The 21,230-nt window shown below is 37.2% G+C and overlaps 1 protein-coding gene across 1 annotated transcript in view; it reads right to left on the bottom strand.

The window, feature by feature from the left end:
- The window catches only part of ESF1 (ESF1 nucleolar pre-rRNA processing protein), a 58,210-nt gene that overhangs the window by 2,583 nt on the left and 34,397 nt on the right, over window positions 1-21,230 (bottom strand). Inside the window, exons 9-12 of the mRNA XM_007450196.1 lie at window positions 12,194-12,315; window positions 9,370-9,457; window positions 2,233-2,312; window positions 266-412 (exon numbers count right to left, since the gene is read on the bottom strand). Of these exons, the coding sequence (XP_007450258.1) occupies window positions 266-412; window positions 2,233-2,312; window positions 9,370-9,457; window positions 12,194-12,315 (437 nt within the window). The remainder of the gene's footprint in view (window positions 1-265; window positions 413-2,232; window positions 2,313-9,369; window positions 9,458-12,193; window positions 12,316-21,230) is intronic.

The raw sequence follows: 21,230 nt of genomic DNA, 5'->3' as shown, positions 1-21,230 counted from the left end.
GGCCTCTCACTGCTGTGGCCTCTCCCATTGGGGAGCACAGGCTCCGGACACGCAGGCTCAGTGGCCATGGCTCATGGGCCCAGCTGCTCCGTGGCACGTGGGATCTTCCTGGACCGGGGCACGAACCCATGTCCCCTGCATCGGCAGGCAGACTCTCAACCACTGCACCACCAGGGAAGCCCCAAGACGCTCAATTTTTATCTCCAGAGCTGACTTTAGATTTAACACCAGCTTTAAGAAGATAATGACTATTGTCCCTGGTTACCTCAAAGTCATCCTCCAATAATTCCTTCTTCTTCATAAGCTGTTTTTTCTTCCTTTTGCTCAGATTCTGGTGCTCCACAATCTTGTTATAATTGAAGTGTTTCTTGCTCTCTTCCTCCTCATCCATCACGAGCAAAGCCATTTCAGCCTGTGGAGAGAAAAAAGAGTTCAAATATACAACAGTGCTTTTCTTTCCCTAAACAGGAGTAGAGGGCACAGATATCCCCCCAGGAAAGGAGCACCGAGCCACCAATGCTCCGGGATAAACTGATTGTGGATTACCAGAACTCAAAACAAAACCCAGAGATCTCTGTACAGTAATGGGTATAATTTTTAGAAGCAACATCACTGACAGCAGGAAGCTTTATCTAAATTCCAGACCATATTTCACCTAGTGTAGCTGGTTAGTAGGCTGTAGAAATAAGAGTCCTCAAGTCCCCCAAATAAAAATTTCTCATTTTCAGTTTGTTCTTTTTAAGCAGACATTAAATCTAGCAAATGTAGTATCTTGTGATACAAACTAGACTTTCCAAACGTGCTTTAGGAACAAGGAATTCCTTTTTTCTTTTGCTTTTTTTTGGCCTTTACTTCTTCAATGTTGACACATTTCTATGAAGGCAGGATCTTAATATTTGCTTCTGTAATCTAATATAATGCTCGTTTCCACTAAATAGGTATTTTCTACTGACCATGGGATTAAATGTAAACCTTCAAGAATCAAGTAAACAACCATGTACACTAGAGAAAATACAGAGTGTGCTATGAGATTCCTGTGAATCTTCCTCCATTACCACTTTAGACTGCTTTAATTATGTCTCCCTTCCACCACCAGTACCTGAAGTTGGCTTTCTTTTTAGAGCCATTTTCTACAAAAGAAAGGTTTTCTTTTGCCCCTTAACTCTGTGAACATTACTACATATGCAGTAAAACATGCATTAAGATGCAGAGTTTAGGTGACCAGTCAGGCTCCCTCCTAGACAGTGCTATGAACATCAGTCTTGTGAACACTGTTGACTCCAATTCGTGTCTCAGCAAAAATACATATTACTCTGTGCCATGGATCTTTGGAGGCACTGAAGCATAAAGTTCACTAAACTTCCAAGAAAGACTAATTTTGTACACTAAATTTATGTTATTTTCAATAATAAAAAGAGAGAAATGAGCATTGAACAAGCCATAAAGCAAACCCTGTATTACAGGGTTTAAAACTTATGGCATTATTATTTTAAGGTTTTAATAGTACTATTTTTTTTGGTCTCAGTTATAGTGAGACCAAATTAAAACTTGAATTAAATTATTGAATTAAAACTTATGGCATTATTATTTTAAGGTTTTAATAGTACTATTTTTATTTGGTCTCAGTTATAGTAAGGGTTTTGAATTAAATTGAATTAAAACTTATGGAATTATTATTTTAAGGTTTTAATAGTACTATTTTGTTTTGGTCTCAGTTATAGTAAGGGTTTTAAATAATAAGATATTTTCCTTTTAATTAATCACAAAGGGACATGCCTTGGGTTTGAGGTAAATTTTAACTTTGTACTAGCTGGATACTAGTTGGAGAAATTTGGTAAAAAGATGACATTTAAAAACTATGCTTGGGACTTCCCTGGTGGCGCAGTGGTTGGGAGTCCGCCTGCCGACGCAGGGGATGCGGGTTCGTGCCCTGGTCCGGGAAGATCCCACGTGCCGCGAGCGGCTGGGCCCGTAAGCCATGGCCGCTGAGCCTGCGCGTCCGGAGCCTGTGCTCCGCAACGGGAGAGGCCACAACAGTGAGAGGCCCGCGTACCGCAAAAAAAACCCCCAAAAAACCCCAAAAAACTAAGCTGCTGAAATTCTTATTTATAAATTCATAACTAAAATCAGCTATTTTTTTTTTTATTAGGGATACTGGAAACATATGGATAACTCCACTTGAACTATACATATCAATTATCAACTAAGCATGTAACCATGACCATGTCTTACCTTTTGTCTTTCTAGTTCAGCTTGTTCCTCTGGAGATGTGCCATCTTTTGCAGATTTTGTTGATTTCTTTTCTTTTATACCTGGCACAACAAACCAACATAGGAGGGTTAAAAATTATAAGACTATCACAGAAACAATCTGTTTATACTATTTTATTTTAAAAATTTTGTTTATAACAAAATGCAAGGTATCTATCAATAAATATATAGAAACTAAAGAAAGTAAAAAAATATTACTTAGATGACTATGGGTATGAATGGAATAATAATAGTCTGGAGGGGATAAGTGAATATTACAAAGGAGGAATTTCTTCTGAAAGTAATGTATAATTATATAGACATCAGCTACAAAAGAAAAATCATAAGATCATTTCAACAGATATAGAATAAGTACTTGATAAAATTCAACATCCACTCATGACAAAATAGATACATTTAATAAAATTCTATTCAAGGAAATCTTTACAAAGATTAACAAGATAGATTTGATATACATGTAATACAGTGTGCTGAACTGTACTACGAAGTGAAAAAAACACTGTACTACATAATGAGAAAAATAGAACAGTTGGCTTAGTATGTAATAAAATGTAGCATCATACATCACTGGAAAAAGAAAGGATTATTCAATAACTGGTGCTAGGCAATTTGTTTTATTCTGCAAAAAAAAATTTGAGCTATAGACGCATCGTATAATGTACAGGAAAATAAAATGCAGATGTATTAAAGAGTTAAACATTAGAAAAAAAACCCTATGAGAAAATACAGGGGAACAGCTACCTGATCTTAAATAGAAGGAATGTTTTCTTAGCATAAGAATAATAGGAGAAATCACAAAGGGAAAAAAAACAAAACACAGGTAATTTTAATATATAAACTCTTAAAACTCATCAGCAAAATGAAAAATTCATCTCTATAATGACAATTTGACAATAACTACCTGTAAGTAAAAGTTTAACAAAACCCTTTCTCTTTCTCTAAAGACCAATTTGATCTTTAACTTTCTAGTTCTATTATTATTAAACAAAATTACTCATGGGAAAACTGGCTCCTGAGTAGAAAACTGACTATATTTCAGGGACTCAGGGACTTCTGGAGACCACAAGGTGTTAGATGAGGCAGTAACACACGGCAGTTAAGGGAACTTGACTCGGGAGCAGCTGGCCTGGGTTTAAATTCCGGCTCAACTACATTCTAGCTGTAGCAGTTTGTGCTTGTGTCCTTATCTGTAAAGTGGGGATTATAATACTTGCACCTACCTCCTAGGGTTATTGTGAGGACTAAATACACTAAAAAATGTTAAGAGCTTAGTTAATGTCTGGCACATGGTGCTATAAACTGCTTGCTATCACTGTTATAATAGTCTGACTATACATATATAAGGTATCTTGGGTTCCTTGGTGATCACGCAGATGCTTTGATTTTTCTTCCTTTTTTTGTCTGTTGGGAGGGGTTCAGGGACAATTGGTGTCAAAGTATGAAGAACTACTCTGAAGAGTAAGAAGGTTCAGAATCCACAAAGGCATGTTCTGTTACTCTAGAATGTTATTACACAATCTCAACCTTCTCTGAGCTGCTGGACACTGTCTTATTTGGCTAAGTTGAGTTCTGTCCTTCCAAATGCAGAGAAAGCAATGGTCTCTAAAGTATTAACAACAATTAATGCTTCTACAGCACTTACTAGGCACCAGAAAGTACTGCTGTTTTATTCCATTTTATACAGGAACTGCTTTAGCCCTCACAACAATGCTATGAGGTAGATTCTGTTATTATTACAATCTTCACACTATGGGTGAGGGAACTGAAACACAGAGAGGTTAAGCAATTTGTCTCAAGGTGAGTAAGTAAAGGAACCATGATTCAAACCTGAGCACTCCAGCTCAGGCTCTCTGTTAATCACCCATACTTCACCCCTTCGCTATCAAATGTCATTCTCTCTGGAAGAGCCATTTCCATTTAAAATGAATTTTGTTGTAAAATAATAAAGTAAAATTCACAAAACATATAATGATGGCTGAACAACCGCAGCTAATGGGGGATAACAGGAAGTAGAGAGAAGCTTTAGAAGCTGCTCCACGTGCACTAGCCCTGCTGCACTAAGGCAGCCCAGCCCAGCTGAGAGAACACACCTGCACATAAGTGTGGCCTCGTTCACCCCTCACTGCTACCAAGGCGTCTGTCTGCACTTTTAGGAAGAAATATCATTATATGTAGCCCTTCCCCTAAGTGAGATAGTGCTCCTATCTCAAATGTTTTTCAGGGAATGATGTATCTGCTTTAAGATTATAACCTTTTCTCTGTTGTAAGTATGTGCATGTATTTATACATATAAATATCATCAAGGGTCCACTTTCTTAGGGTCTGACTCCCACACCCTAAGTTTACCTCTGCTCTCTTAAGGCAATAGCTCCTTTTGAAGTGAATTGACAAGTGACATATGCAGAAGATCATTCTGTGGCAGGGGAAAAAAATCAGGCTGTATATGATTAATACATAAAGGAGATAAAGATCTTCACATACAGCTGTGGGAAATAATTTCAAAGAGCCCACAATGAACTGTTCCGGATTTTATAACAACCTGGTGAAAAGCCATAAAAATAAACTTGAAAGGAAGACTGCAGCAAGAGAGGAAAAAAATCTCCAAGATGGTCAGGTCTAAAAATGATATCCAATTTTAGTGTGATGAAAATTTCTTTGCTCATGAAGAATTTACTGTGTGCTACATTGAACTGTTTAGTCAGAAGATAAATAATGTGTAGAGACCCTTTCTGCACTGTTAACAAGATCATATTAGGTGGGCATATCTTTATTTTTTAAAAAAAAGCATTTAAAAAAAAAAGGCATTTTCCCTTTGGAAAGCTTTCAGACCTAATTTAGTGAAGAGTACTAGGGAAATGAAAGTCCCTGTTCTGAAATGTTATCTTTATTTTTCAGTGACTCTTTTGGCAAGTGAGAGTCCACATCTCCTGGGACTGTGGCAAAAAGGACATATAGATGATTCTAATAAGCTGAATATTAACAGAGACTTGAAATCGGGTGTTAGGGTCTTATAGTTAAGAAAAAAAATCTGGGCTTCCCCGGTGGCGCAGTGGTTCAGAGTCCGCCTGCTGATGCCCTGGTCCGGGAAGATTCCCACATGCCGCAGAGCGGCTGGGCCCGTGAGCCATGGCCGCTGAGCCTGCGCGTCCGGAGCCTGTGCTCCGCAACGGGAGAGGCCACAACAGTGAGAGGCCCGCGTCCCACCAAAAAAAAAAAAATCTAAACAAGCCTTACTGAGGCCACTATCCCTTTAAGCAAAAAAATGTAACAGAATACATCCATGGAAAAAGATGTGCTGCAAACAGTTGATCTGTAAAAGGAATATCTGTAAAAGAAATTCCATTTTCCATTACTTGTAATGTCAGAGAATTGTTCCCATAAAAAAGTTCTTCCAGAGTGTTCAGTTGAGAGCTTCTTGTGAGACGGCAGTTAAGAGAATTCACTGGAGGGCAGACTGCTCTCCGAACTGACCAGACAGGAGTGGTAAGCCCCCTAGCAATTTACTCTTTAGCAGCAAGTTCCTGAACCCAAGATCACTTGTCCATCATCAGATAATACAGTCTGTTAATCTTCCTCTGGACCGAGGCATTCTGGCTTTGCTTGGAAAGCCAGCAAGTCCTTGTGTCCAGCTCTTATACATATGGATCCTGGCTCTGGCTTTGGTCTTTACACAAGGCACTTGTAGAGTTACAAAAAGTAAAAGGGAGCCATTAGGATTCAGGTTCTATCATCTACAACTGGCCCTTATGCAATTCAACCACGTTTTCAGTTCACTCCTCTATAAAGTGGGCTAAAGTTTGGATTAGAGGACAGAATGCATATAAGAGCATTTGTAAACTGTAAAACTACAAATGAGCAGTATACTGTAAGCACCCAGCATACTGGCTGAATGAATCAAATATGTGTGCCTTATTATTAGATTTTCATGGTGGTTTATCAAATATCTAAAGTTGTCAAGACACAGGATACATTCTAATAGGGTATATTTAACATGTGATGCACTTCATTTCACTCCTACTTCTTCAAAAACAAAATCTTATCAAATAGTTTATGCAATTAGGTAGCACTAAGCAAATTTTTCCAATACTTCATTTCTACAAGAAAAAATAACTTTTAACTCATTCTAGAAATACATTTTCAAAACTCTCATCTAATATTGAGTTTGCAGTTTAAAAAAAAATAGAAAAATTATAGCAAATTTACAGTGTAGGGGGTAAAAACTTAAAAGGAAAAATTAGAAAAGATTTCTAGTACTCACATTGGCTCCTAACCCGAGCCAAACACCAGGTCTGGCATCAGTAAGTGAACTCAATTTCTCCATATTTTGAAGAGCGTGTAAGTTTAGCTCTGGGATTGCCTAGGGCAAAGGTGTCCTGGCTTAAAATGTCTCTGTCCTGCTCAACCGTGGAGCTGAACTATACACCATTCCAAACACTAATGCTTTTCCTATTTCATGGCGGTTCCTTCTGTTTCATAAACTTTCCCCCTACCTTCCAGGTAGTACCTTCTCCAGGACAGAGTACCTTACGCAGCCTCCTGACTTCAGAGCCCAAACCTGCAACTCCCTCTCTTACCAATGCTTTCTACCCCTCGTTCCATGGTTTGAAATACTATTTAGAGGCTACCGATTCCTAAGTCAGAATCTAGGAGTTATGCTACATGCCTTCCTTATCCAAATAAAAAGATCAGCAAGTCTACCTCCAAAATATATCTAGAATCCCATTTACTTTTCTCCTTCCAATTCCATTACTGTCGTGCTGTCTAGACCAACCATCACCTCTAGACCTCTACAAAAGCCTGGTCGCTCAGCACTCACCAATGCCTTTCTTCAATCTGTTCTCTTTGCAGGACCCACAGTAGTATGTTAAAATGCATACCACATCACGTCACATCCTTGCTTTAAGACCCTTCACCAGCTTCCCACTGTCAGTAGAGTAAAATCCAAATTTGTCGCCGTGACACAAGGCCCTACAGGGTCAATCCTGTGTCCCAGCCTGGCCTTATACCAAACTGCCCCTCTGACCATGCTCCAGCCACACTGGTATCTTTCCATTTCTCTGACACCAGTTCTTTCTCACCTCATAGCTGTTCTACCCATTATCCCCTCATTTGCAATGCTCTTCCCCCAGCTCTCTCTGCCTGACTCCTTCTCATTCTGCAGGTCTCAGCTCAAATGTCACCATCTCAGAGAAGCTTGCTTTGCGCACCGTATATAAAGAAAGCTACTCTCCTTCTTCCTCCCAATTATATGCTCTGTATTACCCTATTTATTAGTTCCTTGAAAACAGTGATATTTGCATAATATTCTTATTTGTTTACCTGTTTAGCATGTCTTCCCTAAAACTATAACCTACTTAAAGGATGTAACTTAGCTTGTATTATTAGTGCTGTATCTCTAGCCTAGCAGAGCGCTCGGAACCTGGTAGGCACTCAAAAATATTTATTGATAGAATGGATAAACATTTCAAGATACCATTTTTTAGTCCTAACTTTATCTAAAAAAAAAAATTCACTCTTTTTTCTTTTTCCTTAAAAGAAAACAACTTAAGCCCAGATCCAAATAATTATTCCTAGAAAGTATGCTGAAATCAAAAGTATATCGAAAGCAAGCAAACGTAATCTGCATTTTCTCTTGGAACTTTGGATACTAACTTTAGGGAAAACTACTCACAATTTAAATGTGCTGATTCCAAGAAACAAGCTACCCAAGCCACCAAGCTATTTAACTTACTCTTTGAATCCTACCCCGAATTCTGCAGTTTGACCAGATTTCACATGCCAAATGAAGCACTTTGGAATGAGAATAAGGAAACTATAATGCTTCGCATTTCTCTGTTATAAACTTGGTTTCCTGAAATCGGAGGATAAGGCTAAAATCCATCATCTTCTAGAAATGACTGCTCAGGTATGATAAAAAGCAGAATATGCTAAGTTTCCATTTCCCTTTCCAATTCCTAAGAATCTCACGTCCTATAATAGACTTTATTCATCTTGATCTCCTTTTCATCAATAGAATGTCAGTGATAAAAGGCTGTAACAACCAGGAAATAATTTTGAGCAATTTTGACTTTCCTGTTGAGAACTATTCTGGCCCACTAGTCACAAGGGACAAGAAGCAGGGAAACTTCATAAAATTCTTCTCTTTACAATGCCAGCTTGGAGTTGCTCCAGCACCAAGCCTTTGGGGTTCATGTGTGTGGTATGCAGAGCAGGGGAAAGCAAAATGCATGAGAACAAATGGAAAATGCTTACAATGGTCCTGCATGGACTTGTCCAAGTATGGCCTGAACCTTACCACACACTTTTATACACACACACAACTTATACATACCAAAAAGGTAAGAATGAAAGCATTCAGGAAAGAATGACTGGTGCATGTGCAATGGAAACAAAGCTCCCTGGATAAGGGAAATCAGATACCTGATAGTTTAGGGATTCAAGGAAAAAGGGGAGAAAGCTGGCTTTCAGCTACAATGAAGCTAATAATGAAGCAGAATAAATGAAGAGAGGATAAAATGAAACATAGATGCTTTTGTCTATTTGAGCCAAAAAGCTTTCATACTATGAATGAAACCCTGTTTCACACGTGTAAATCATGTAAAAATTTTAAAAAATTATACACATATCCACAAATATATAAACAAATTTATTCCATGCTTTCAATTCTTCATAGCCTGTGCAAAGAGAGACATAGAATGGATGTGTTATAATAAAGCAGTGAAAGCACTCAAAAATATGACTTCCTTTTTTTCCTCATCCTTTTATAGTCAATCTGTCTATAAGGATATTTCCCAGAAAGGCATCTCCAGTAAACTGTTAAATTAATCATATTACCCAAAGCTTCCTATAATGAAATTATTTCTTGTATGTACAGGGTGTATGCTGACCCCTCCTAATCCGATCAATGGTTACATCCCATAGGACAAACTTGCTTATAAGCCACTAGGGAGCTATACAAATTCTAGGAATTTTGTTTTTTTATTTTTTTATTTTTTAGTGAAACAAAGTGTTTACCAAAAGGAAAAAGAGTATGTGTGGATAGGCACACACAGGCGGACCTTAGAGTCCAAGTGAGAACTACAAATATGGGCTGGCTTACCTATTTTTTTAGCTTCTTCGGCAAAGTATGGGTCATTCATATCAACATCAGAGGGAACCTCATCTTCACTGGCCTCTTCAGCAAGAGCCTTAAAGTTGAATATAAAAATACATACAGTTTATTATAAGGACCAAAATATACAAGCATGAAGAAAAACCATACTTCTTTGAAATCAAGCAGTTCAATCTAAAATTAAAGTAGTTTTTTAAATGGATCAGTTTATAAAATAACTCCTGAGTAACTCTTTTGTTTGTTCAGGAACTAATAAATGCAGGAACTATGTAGGACTTTTGAGAGAAATGAAAGTTATCAGATACATGGTTTTTGTCTTCAAAAATTTTACAATCTATTAAAAGAAGTTATAGACACATAAACAGACATATATATAGTAACAGTAATAGTAATTCAAGATAGGAAGTGCCAGAAGAGACAAAAATAAAATACAGACATTCAAGGAGAAGAATACTTTGAGATGGGTGATCAGTGAAGAGAGGTGGCCTGCCTCATCTCTCACCAAACTGAGAAATGGCAGTGATTATCAATAGCTTGAAGTACTGCATTGTGGGTTATCTTTTTTTTTTTTTCCTTTTTTTTTTTTGCTGTACGTGGGCCTCTCACCGTTGTGGCCTCTCCCGTTGCGGAGCACAGGCTCCGGACGCGCAGGCTCAGCGGCCATGGCTCATGGGCCCAGCCGCTCCGCGGCATGTGGGATCCTCCCGGATCGGGGCACAGAACCCGTGTCCCCTGCATCGGCAGGCGGACCCTCAACCACTGCGCCACCAGGGAAGCCCCTGTGGGTTATCTTTTAAATCATAAAGCAATTCATCTGCTGGTTATTTAAAGAAAATGATAATGAACTTACTGTTCTCATCACCCAATTCCAACAATTACCTTGTTTTATCTATAATCGACTCATGAAAACTTTTGTGCTATTTTTAAGCACATCTGTTGGTTACATTTTCCCTAATCAAATCTGAACAGTTTACTAAATTAGTATATTTAAATTTTAAAAATCAAGTCTATAAAATACACAGAACATATGCAAACTGAGATCACACTAACCAGGTTGAGTTTATCCCCAGGAATCTAAAACATGAGTCGTTTCAACAAAAACATTTAGAATGCACATTGCTAAACATCATCCTACATGCTGAAGAAGACCCACCAAGCTCTAAAGAATATTCATTTTGATATTACTATCCTTTTAAGAACAAAGGCTTCTAAGAACTTTTTCACCAAACTATTATAACCGATTCATCAGTAATATGATGTTTCTAACGAAGATTATGAAATATTTATATAGCTAACCACATATTTATTCACATTTTTTAAACTGTTTTTTAGATCTAAATTACAGTGTATCAACTATGGCGTATAAACGTATTCATTTCTTTAGTAATAATTTCTCAATATCAAATTGAAGTCATGAAGAGGAAAAGGGGAAAAAGTATTTTCAACTTGAATTCTTGAAACTCTTCTGTATGTGAAGAACCTGGGGAGATGGAAGAGATCTGCTGGAATCACCAAGTCCAGTACAGAGCTGAGTCTAGAACAAACTGGGCACTCAACCGATATATTTTTAATATTATTGATAAAATGAGTCCAGTCTAAGCCCAATGAAGGGAAAGCATTAAAGCAGAAGATAATCTCAAAGCACCAAATGAAAATCAAAGACAATAGCTGCTAAAGATCTCAGAAAAGAGTGACTACTTTACTGACCCCATAAAGACCCATTTGTAAGCCTTCCAATAAACTGATGGCTTAATAACTTGTGGAATTATTCCACTTAAAAGATATTTTACTGCCTGAAGGAGGCAGCATATCAACGGGGGCAGGGTTCTTACCTCATTTCCTCATTTTACTATCCATTTCCAAAAACACTGAGTATAACAGGAGTTCAAAAATCACTCCATTGCATCATTCAATTTTGTAGCCCTCTTTCAATATTGCAGCTCTTGTACCAAAAGCACAAGCTTACATCATACGGAGAGAAACAACACAATACAGTAGCAAGAGCACTGGAGCAAGAGATCTGGATTCTGGTCTCAGCTTGGCCAGTAACAAGCTGTGTATCCTCAGATGAATCACTTAATTTTCTACAACTATAAAACGTCAGGGTTGGACTAAAACTAATCATTTAAGATTCCTAAAAGTTGTAAAATTCTGTGATTAGTGATACCATCTTAAGACCATAAATGCACTGCTAGAATGCTGCATTTCGTTGACAAGATAGAGTACTCTTATTGGCAAAAACCCTAAGTGGTCTCTGCTATTACTAAGGACTCTAACTCTGGAAAGATGCTATCCCTGAATGATAGGAGTCAAATCAGATTTTCCACAGACAACATATTAGCACAGAGAAAATATCCCTGATAAAGGGATCTAATGACAATATGATGTTAAAAGATCTATACAATAAAATAATACTGAAAAGTGAAAAACGCAGTTTGAGAAATGGACATACAAAGAAAAAATTTCATTCATGTTGAAATTTTCTCTATGTATACATCCTCAAGTAAAAATGTCTATATGTACCTCTTCCTCAAAAACACAGAATAGAATCAAACTGTCTTACATCTAGAAATTGACTAAACTATGCATTTTATTTAGGTAGCACATAAATGTAAAATATTAGAGCAAGGCAGTTAGGTTAAATGATAACCTAACTTCGTGTATCATTATGCAGCCTTGCAGAAAACACTTCACCCACCGCAGTGAGTGGTCACATTATGAGATACTAGATGCCAAGCACCTGGTACCTTCTGATACTTAGTGGTTGCTCAATAATTATTCGGAATTATTCGGTCATGATTATCACTGATACCTTTTGTTTCTTTTTCAGTCTTTTTTTCTCTTTCTTCTTCTCTAAAAATTGTTCCCATGGGGTCAGTTTATCCTTCCCTTCCAATCTGTTTTTGACCATCTCTTCTGCACTTTCTTTAAGGCCTAAGAGAAAACACAGATAGGTTAGTTTAAAATGTTATAGCTTCATTCACTTAAAAATGTAATTTACCAAAAAAGGTAATTTACATATATTTACTAGAGTAACAAGATAAAATGCAACACTACAATGTCACAGAGTAATGTAGTATCAATCTATATCAAAGCTATTTCCCAATAACAAATGACAATAAACCTAACCAAACCAAAATGAACAAACCAACTCAGCAAATAAATATGTGGTCAAGCCACTAAAGAAAACTCCTTTATTTAAGCTCAAAATTCATTTCTTTGTACTTAACTGAATTGCTTGAGACACTAAGAAAAATTCTGGAACAAAATCTTCTCAGGATATGACTACTAATTAATCTTGGGTAACAAAAGGTAAGTGGTCTTTAACATAATTATTTCTACTTGCTTCTTTGCCCAAGTAAAAGACTGTATTCCCTGGAAACTACAAGTGACTAACAAAAATTGATTAGTAAGGCAATCCCTGTTGAAATGCCCCAGGAAGAAAGAATTCCTGTAATTTCTCCTCAAGAACTCACACTGTGAATCCACATCTTTAAGATCAAAAGGAGTATCAAGTTCAGATTCCACCTTGTATGTTTAAGTTCTTTCAATGATGTTATTCGAACTTGTAATTATCTCTCAAGGTCGTTGTTCATTATATTCTGCAGTTCCTGATTCATGTGTCTAGGTGGCTTATGAAATAACTAGAGTGGGGTGAGAAGAAAGAAAAGGCCCCAAGGCTGATCTATCAGTTCATGAAGACCTCATTACTGTCAAAGTAAAGGAAATGTGACCACTGTGTTATCCCCTTTGATAATACAGATGTTTGTTTTACTTTGTAATGTTTTGGGGAGGTCATGGTTGGGTTTGGGGAGAGGGAGTTTTAACATTTAGAGGACACAGAATCCATTAAAAAATTAATGGAATGAATCTAGAGACAAGGTCAACCCAGATTATCTTTCCGGATACATCCTAAATTCTAAGAAAGTGAAAACCATCCTAAGGATGTAATAATTCCCCTTTCCCCTGATGAGTATACTGAGACTGAGAACGTTCAGCAACTTGCCTAAGAACACACAACTAGGAAGCCATACAGCTACAATTTTAACTCCTAATTGTCCTCTATACTATTACCAGATACATCTGAAATGCTGGTTTGATCTAAAATAAAGAAACATATAGCCCATGAATAAAATCTAAAGATTTGGGCCTCAGGTTCCTTATCTGCAAAATGAGGTTAGTCTGGATCAGAAGCATGCAACTCCCTCCTCCCGCATACACCTTTTTTCTCCTAAAAGAAAATATTTGGTAGAAGTCCAAATACACAAAACAGCTAAAAGTGGTGCTTTGGGTCCTGAGCCCCAAAGAATAGCAGAGACAGCTGGAACAGATGATCTATAAGGTCCCCTCTTTGGCTCTTAAGCCAAGACTTAATCTCTAAATTTCTGTAAGTTAGAAAAGTATTAAGGTATATGCATACTCAAGGTTATGTAGATTTGTTTTCATGACATACTGCTGGTATGCCTGATTTATGGGATACTCTCTGATTTACGGGATGCCAAATCAGAAACACAACTCTCAATTCAAAAACGTTTCTTATAAGGAAAACACAATCACTTTACTAAACAGTTTTCAGGAGAAATGTGAACTGTATAAAACATGTCCAGATCTCTGACTGAATCAACAGATACATAGCACCTTAGGAAATGTAAACTTGGATCCTCGTTTGGGAGAAAGAAGCAAATCCTGACAAAACAAGTTGCGTTCGAACAGCAAAATAAAACAATTTATATATTATGCCTGTGGGTCAGCACACAGTCCAGTCTCAAATTCTAAATGCACAGTATTGTGTTATTAAATATGATGTTTAAATAATAATCCTTAAGGTATTCTAATTTCCTCATACATTAAGATTTTATTACTCCAAAATACTAAATTAAGTAATATATTTAGAGTGTTTTTTCCCCCCACCAAAATGTACTCTCTGGTTAATTTTAATCCTTGAAACTTAAACTCTATTTCTATCTCAGCATGATGCTAAGAAAGGTGTTACTGTTTCTTTTAGGTGACTAGAACATTGGTTTAATGTGTCTCAATCTCTATGAACTACTCCACATGTGACTGGGTCTTGACATTTTTGGGGAATATGGATACCTTTAGAATTTGATAAAAACTATGGAATTTCTGGGACTTCCCTGGTGGTCCAGTGGTTAAGACCCCACGCTCCCAATGCAGGGGGCCAGGGTTTGATCCCTGGTCAGGAAACTAGATCTCGCATGCTGCAACTAAGACCCAGTGCAGCCAAATAAATAAATAAATAATTTAAAAAATAATAATAATAAAATGTAAAAAAAAAAAACCTATGGAATCTCTCTCTCAAACACTGTACTGGAAAAACTTACATTCAATGCTCAAAAGTTTATAGATCCTCAATGCTCATTTCTATGTAAGGATCCAAATGGCCTCAGGCAAACAGCATTACCAGGGCAACAGAGGTCTAGGGGAAGACGGGAGTCCATTTCCCACTATTTCAAATTATCACTGACATTTGTAGGTTCTACACCAGGGTTTCTCATTTCAGTACAACTGTCATTTTGGACCAGATAATTCTTTGTTGTGAAGGACTGTGCATTATAGAATGTTAAGCAATATATCTGGCCTATCCACACTAGCTGCCAGTAGCCCCCAGTTATGAAAATAAAAAAATCTCTCCAGAATTGCCAAATGTCCTCTAGGGAGCAAAATCATCCCTAGTTGAGAACCACTGTCCTAGACAATGATTAGAAGTCATTTCTTTCCTCCCCTTTTTCCTCCCCTGCCCTTCACTTCCCTTCCTTCATTTTTTTGTGAAGGAAGGTGCAGCATTTATTGCAGGCACCAAACAAGGAGTCCAGGGTAGCTAATGCTCAAAAAGCCTGAACTCCCCAATGGGTTTCAGCAAAACATTTTTAAAGGCAAAGTGAGCGAGAGGAATCCCAGGGTATGTGATCAGCTCATGTACAATTCTCTGACTGGTCGATGGTGAGATAACAGGGTACTGTCACAGGCATTAACATCAATCCTTAGGCACCAGTAGGTCTGGGGGCTATGTGCTCATGGTCATCAAATAGTTAATTTCTTCCATTTGGTGGGGGTTTTAACATCTGTAAAACAACTCAGGAAATGTGCATTATATACTGTTATCTGTGTACTTCAGAGAGGAGCTAAAGCAGAGGACATGGGGGAGGGGTCTGTCTTAGGAAGGCCCCATAGGGTCATGCTCAGTTACAGTAGGAAAAAGATACTGAGTCAAACTTCAGTCACCATTAGTTCAAGATACCATAGGTTGTTTCTGAGGGAACCAAAAGGTGATATAGATCTGTTTCAGGACAGGTGATTGGAAACAATTCTCCCTTTCTTGTTCTTCAAGCATTAGAAGTCATTTCTGAAGAGAAGGGCTATTTCATTATTTGTATCACATAAATTATGTATTATTTTTGTTTGGTACTTGATTATAATAACGTCTTTTTTTAGTTTAGAAGTTTCAACTGAGTATGCCTTTTTTTTCCAACTAGAACAAAGGCAGCTGAAGTCACCTTCTTTTGTATTGCATAATATTTAGCATAGTGCCAGACACATAGTAAGTACTTAATAAGCACTTAATTGATCTGTCTTGAAGGAGGAATTCTTATTTCAAGCCAACTGTTTGATCTTTCATGTTTGGAACATAGTCTCTCCAACAGAAAATGAATCAAAACTTTAGAATCTAAATAAATGGCCTTTATCCCAAAGTGGTTCATGCATTTTTTTTTTTTTTTAGGACCTATAGCTCTAAATAATTCATGAAATATCATTCTTGGGAAATATTTTTCTGGTATTTAGTTTGTTTACAACAATAAAGAAATAGTATCTTCAGTTAAATACAGTCTGTAATTTTTTGCCTGGCTCTCACTTAATACACCAAAATAGTAGAATGACAAACACATTGCAATGAATTAACACACCACCATGATAACTTAAAAATGCTTTGTTCTTGCTGTCATCATGAGGTCATTTAAATCTCCTGCCACGGATCACAGCTGTTTATGTTCTAAATTCTTAAAAATATGCCCATTCCAGAAGCTTCCTGGCATATGCACAAGAACATTCTTCAGACACTTTTAGCTTCATCTGAGAGCAGCCTCTACGTGACTGAAAAACAACTTCATTATAAATGTCTAGTTTTGCGCGTTTGTTTTTTAAAAATTTAAGCATATAGGCAAGGACTGCCGAATTAGTTAGAAATAACATCAATAACCCTACAAATAAGGGGTGAAAAATTCTTTTAAAACCAACCATGAGCACAGATGACCCAATTATAACAATAATAACTTAAGCGCAATTCATTCAGACTTATTTTGGCAGTTTGCATACACACAAAAATTCTTTTAAATATCCTTTCAAAATCCACTAAAGTAAGAATATACATTTCTTCTGAACTTGCTCATTTGAAATTCTGAAAAGTCTTCAAGGGACAGGACATGAATAACTTAAAATAACTCAACTAGGTACTATGGCTGGTTTTGTTTATAAAAACAAAATACATGTTTTAAGATTTCTGATATAGGCTGAAACTGGCACTTTTTTATGAATGTGAGAACTTAGGATCCATTGAGAATACTTACGAACACTTTATGTATGTGAGAACTTAGGATCCATTGAGAATACTTACGAACACTTATGGCTCAGTCTTTATTTATGTATGTTGTATGTTTAAATGAGACCATGTTAACACTCAATCCCAAAAGTACCCTTTAAAATGTAACTAACTACCATCACCAACTGAACTCCCAACTTGGAATTCACTCTGGGTGTAACCATGCCCTGAGGAACACTGACATCAAAGGCACCCTTTCAAACTAGTCAGTTTCCCCCAATGGTGTGGGGAGAGGGAAGGAGACATTTACTTATCCTTAAAGCATATCAGATAGCAAAACTATCAATCTTTGTAATGAGAAAGATGAAGGTTTTAAGTGTTTCGAACTTGGTTCAAGATTTGTTTAGAACATTGTTCAGACTTTGGTTCATAATTCGAACTTCTGTAAATCCCTCTCTCCTAAACTCTTACAGTACCATATTCTTTTATTCTGCACTATTTATCACAGTTGCAATTTTATATTTGTGTGATTATTTTTTTTAACTATTATTAATGGTTATCACTCTTACTAGGTTGCAGACTCCATGACAGTAGAGGCCACGGCTTGCTTTTTTTCCCCCAACAAAGGTAACCCTATGGCTAGTGGAGGGCCAAGTACACAGCACATGCTGAATAAATGTCTGCTGAATGAATGGAAGTGCAAATGAAAGGATACATGAGTCAAATTTGTTCCCAACCTTACAGACAGGGAGCAACAGTTCATGAAATTAAAAAGTAAAATAACAACTAGCCTTGGGAATAATAGTCAATAGCAAAATTCAGAGCCAACAAATGCTCCTTGTATGCACTTAATATTGTTATATATATATATACTGTTATATCTACTATATGGAAACAATACAGACAGCTATAATAAATATAATAAGGATAAAAGGGTAGTATAGGTAAGATACTTAGATTGGGAATGGCTTCTCATATAGCATTTAATTCTCTTTCTCCTAAAACAGTCAATGAGGTATTCATAGGCGACATTCCCAAAGTATGTATTAAATGAAGAAATGTTAATGCTTTTTGTTGTTGTTCTTTGTCTAAAAGCTGTTTCAGTGGGTAGCAACTGTTTTGTATTCACCTTGAATTTGAGCTTATCATTCTCTAACCTCTTCTGAATCTCCTTTTACTCTCCTGTAGAATGATGTCTTCCATTTGCAAGTATATTCATCTTACTGTGAATCAACCTGTCCCTGCTTCTTAGAATCAAATGTTCTTAAAAAGCTGACTTCAAATACAAGACATTTGGGCTTCATTAGGGAGTTATTGTTTCCTGTATTTGTCTGTACTTTATTTGTATGTTTTCTTTGCCTTTCAAGTAGTTTGTGATCACAATGTACGTAATAGCAAGCTGTCCTTAATACTAAAGTAAAATTCTGGCCAAGTCTGATGAAACTATTCTGCTCTTTAATTTGTGGCAAAGAAGACTGAAGAACTACTTGTTCTATTGTTATTTTTTATACATAATGTTTATAGACAAGGCAGAAAAATGAAAACTTTAATGAATGGGTAAGACGTAAGGAAATGAAGGCAATTTTTTGGAATTTAGTCAAAATAAGAAAGCTCAAACAGAAATGTTATACTAGCTCAGAAGTAGGGAGTTTTCGTTGGGGACATGCACTAATCTGCTCTGCTCTAGCATGGATCTTGGGTTTTAATGGGCTGTTAGCCAAGGAGGCAGGAGGCAGGAGGCAGGAGGCAAAGTTTGGAGCCTGATCATGATGGCAGGTCCCAGAGACCACCACCATGAAGCCAGGATCCTTTAGTAGATGCTGCTTCTCCTCCAACAATTTAGAAGGGATACATGCCTGTTTGGGCTTTGGCCATGGGCAGAACAAGGGAAGTAAAAACACATTTTCCCCCCAGAGAATTTATAACCACGAGCCCACAAATCCATGGGTTTGTGGCTAGAATTCACACTATTTGTGTGGCCCCAAACACCCTAATCCAAAAATTTGGTTTCAATGGTCCAGGATTGGAAGTGCCCTTAGGTACCTGGCAAGTACTCTCTCTAAGTATTTTTTTTGACTCAGGCCTCTGAGAATTCCCATAGGTAAAGAAAGATCCAAGAACAATTAGGTCACAATCAAAATTCAATATGAACCAGAGTAAGCTGAAACCAAATAAGTCAGACCTTTAAAGACTATAGATTTTGGAATTAACAGAAACAGAATATAAAATCAGCACATTTAAAAAAACAAAAGAAATTAAAAGATTATCAAAAGTATGAGACAGATTTGGGGAAGAAAAAAAAAGTTCCAGAAATGAAAAACATAACTGAAATTATAAAGTCAACCAAGTTACACAGCAGAGGTAAAGCAAAGATTAATGAACTGAAAGACAGAACTGAAGAAATTACCCAGCATGCTGCACAGATTCAAAGGTATGGAAACTATGAGTTAGATACAGAATGAGAAGGTACCACACATATCAAATGGGATTCCCAGAAGGAGAAAATAGAGAAGATGAGGAAAAGGTAATATTTTAAGAGAAAATGGATGAGAAGTTCTCAGAATTTTAAAATGAATGGAAAGTTACTAATCTTCAGGATTCTGGGTATCCAATTAATTCTAAGCAAGAATAAAGGTACCAAGCAAAAAATTACCTACATATATCATAGTGAAACTCTAGAACACTGAAGTATTTTAAAAGCCAGGGATAAAAGACAGCACTGTGGAATAAGGCCAACCCTTTCCTGACAGGGTTCAGAAGTGGGCCCCTGGGCCCTGGAATTAAGGAAGTGTATTCTTTAGTTACACAGGCTTCCTTACCTGTAAACTCATGTCAGTAGGGCTCAAGGGGAAGCCCTGCGTTCACAGTAAATTTGCCCCTCCCCAGAAAAGGATCAAGAGGTGACCAGCTCTGTGCATCCATGGCAACAGCAGATACCCTTCCCTCCCTAATCCTCAACATTCAGCCTCACCACCAAAATCTTGAACCCCGCAGGAATAATCTCTCTGTGACTTTTATCCCTTATTCATCTTAGTCACCACCAAAAGCCCCTAATCATCAGGTTCCCCCTAATCTCTCATGTTCTAATCCTCAGAAGTTAACTATACATCCACTCTCTCTGTCACTATCTCCCACCTGCTTCAATTCTCTACCACTAAATTCCCTGGAATTCACAGTACATCAGTAAAAACTCAATTATTGTATCTCTGAACATTTTCTTCATCTTCTTGCTCTGACTGAAGCCTGGCTCTCCCCTGAAGATACTGCACAAGGCGGCAGCTTCAAGTGTTTGTTGGTGCTGCTGGTGGTGGTGGCAGCAGCGTTTGGTTTCTTCACAGAGCGCTCACACCAACTGGCCTAGGGAGGGGGTGGGTGTGTGGGTCATTAGTGCTCTTTATCCAGTTCTAGGAAGTGTGTTACAGGTCCAGGGTTAGGCAGAGTAACTTACTGACCAATAAAACAGAGAGCCAACCAATAGATCCACACAGTTTTGAAATATTGGTACCTGACAGAGGTGACATGTCTGATTACTGGGAGAAAGGAGAGATTATTCAATAAATGAAAGAGGATAAAAAAGATCTGCCATGTAGAAGAAGTTGAAATTGGATTCCTACCTTGTATCATACCAAAAAAAAAAAAAAAAAAAAACCCAACTCCTGATGAATCAAGGACTTAAAAGTCAAAAATCAGTCCCAAATGATGCAAACCCATCTCCCATCAATGTTAACAAAGTTAAGAGCCTTAATGAGATATAGTTCATATACCATACAATTCACCCATTTAAAGAATAAAATTCAATGTTTTTTAGTATATTCACAGATACATGCAACCATCACCAGAGTCAATTTTAGAACATTTTCTTCTTCTCAAAAAGAAACCCTATCTCTCTCCCCTGCAGGACACTCTGACACCCCCCCCACCCTCCAACCACTAATCTATTTCTTGTCTCTATTGTCTGTTCTGCATATTTCATATAAAATATGTGGCATTTTGTGACTGGCTTCTTTCACTTAGCATAATATTTTCAAGGTTCATCCACTTTACAGCATATATCAGTACTTCATTCCTTTTTGTGCACCCAGACTTTTCAGAAATACTTATAAATTAGATGAAAATATACACAACAGAAAGCAAAGGAGTGAACACTGAAATCTGGATGATGGTTATTCTTAGGTATGGAGAAGCAGATCAGATGGATAAATTTAAGTTGTTGCACAATTCTAGCTTTTATAGTGGGTTCACTTTTTACTAAAAATAAATAAAAGAAGGTCATGCTGGACCAATGATGAAAGAG

This window comes from Lipotes vexillifer, unplaced genomic scaffold (genome assembly GCF_000442215.2).
Source record: "Lipotes vexillifer unplaced genomic scaffold, Lipotes_vexillifer_v1.1 scaffold137, whole genome shotgun sequence".
NCBI classification, from domain to species: Eukaryota; Metazoa; Chordata; class Mammalia; order Artiodactyla; family Lipotidae; genus Lipotes; species Lipotes vexillifer.
Note: the sequence above shows the minus strand (reverse complement) of the source record. Positions and strands in the feature narration are given on the sequence as shown.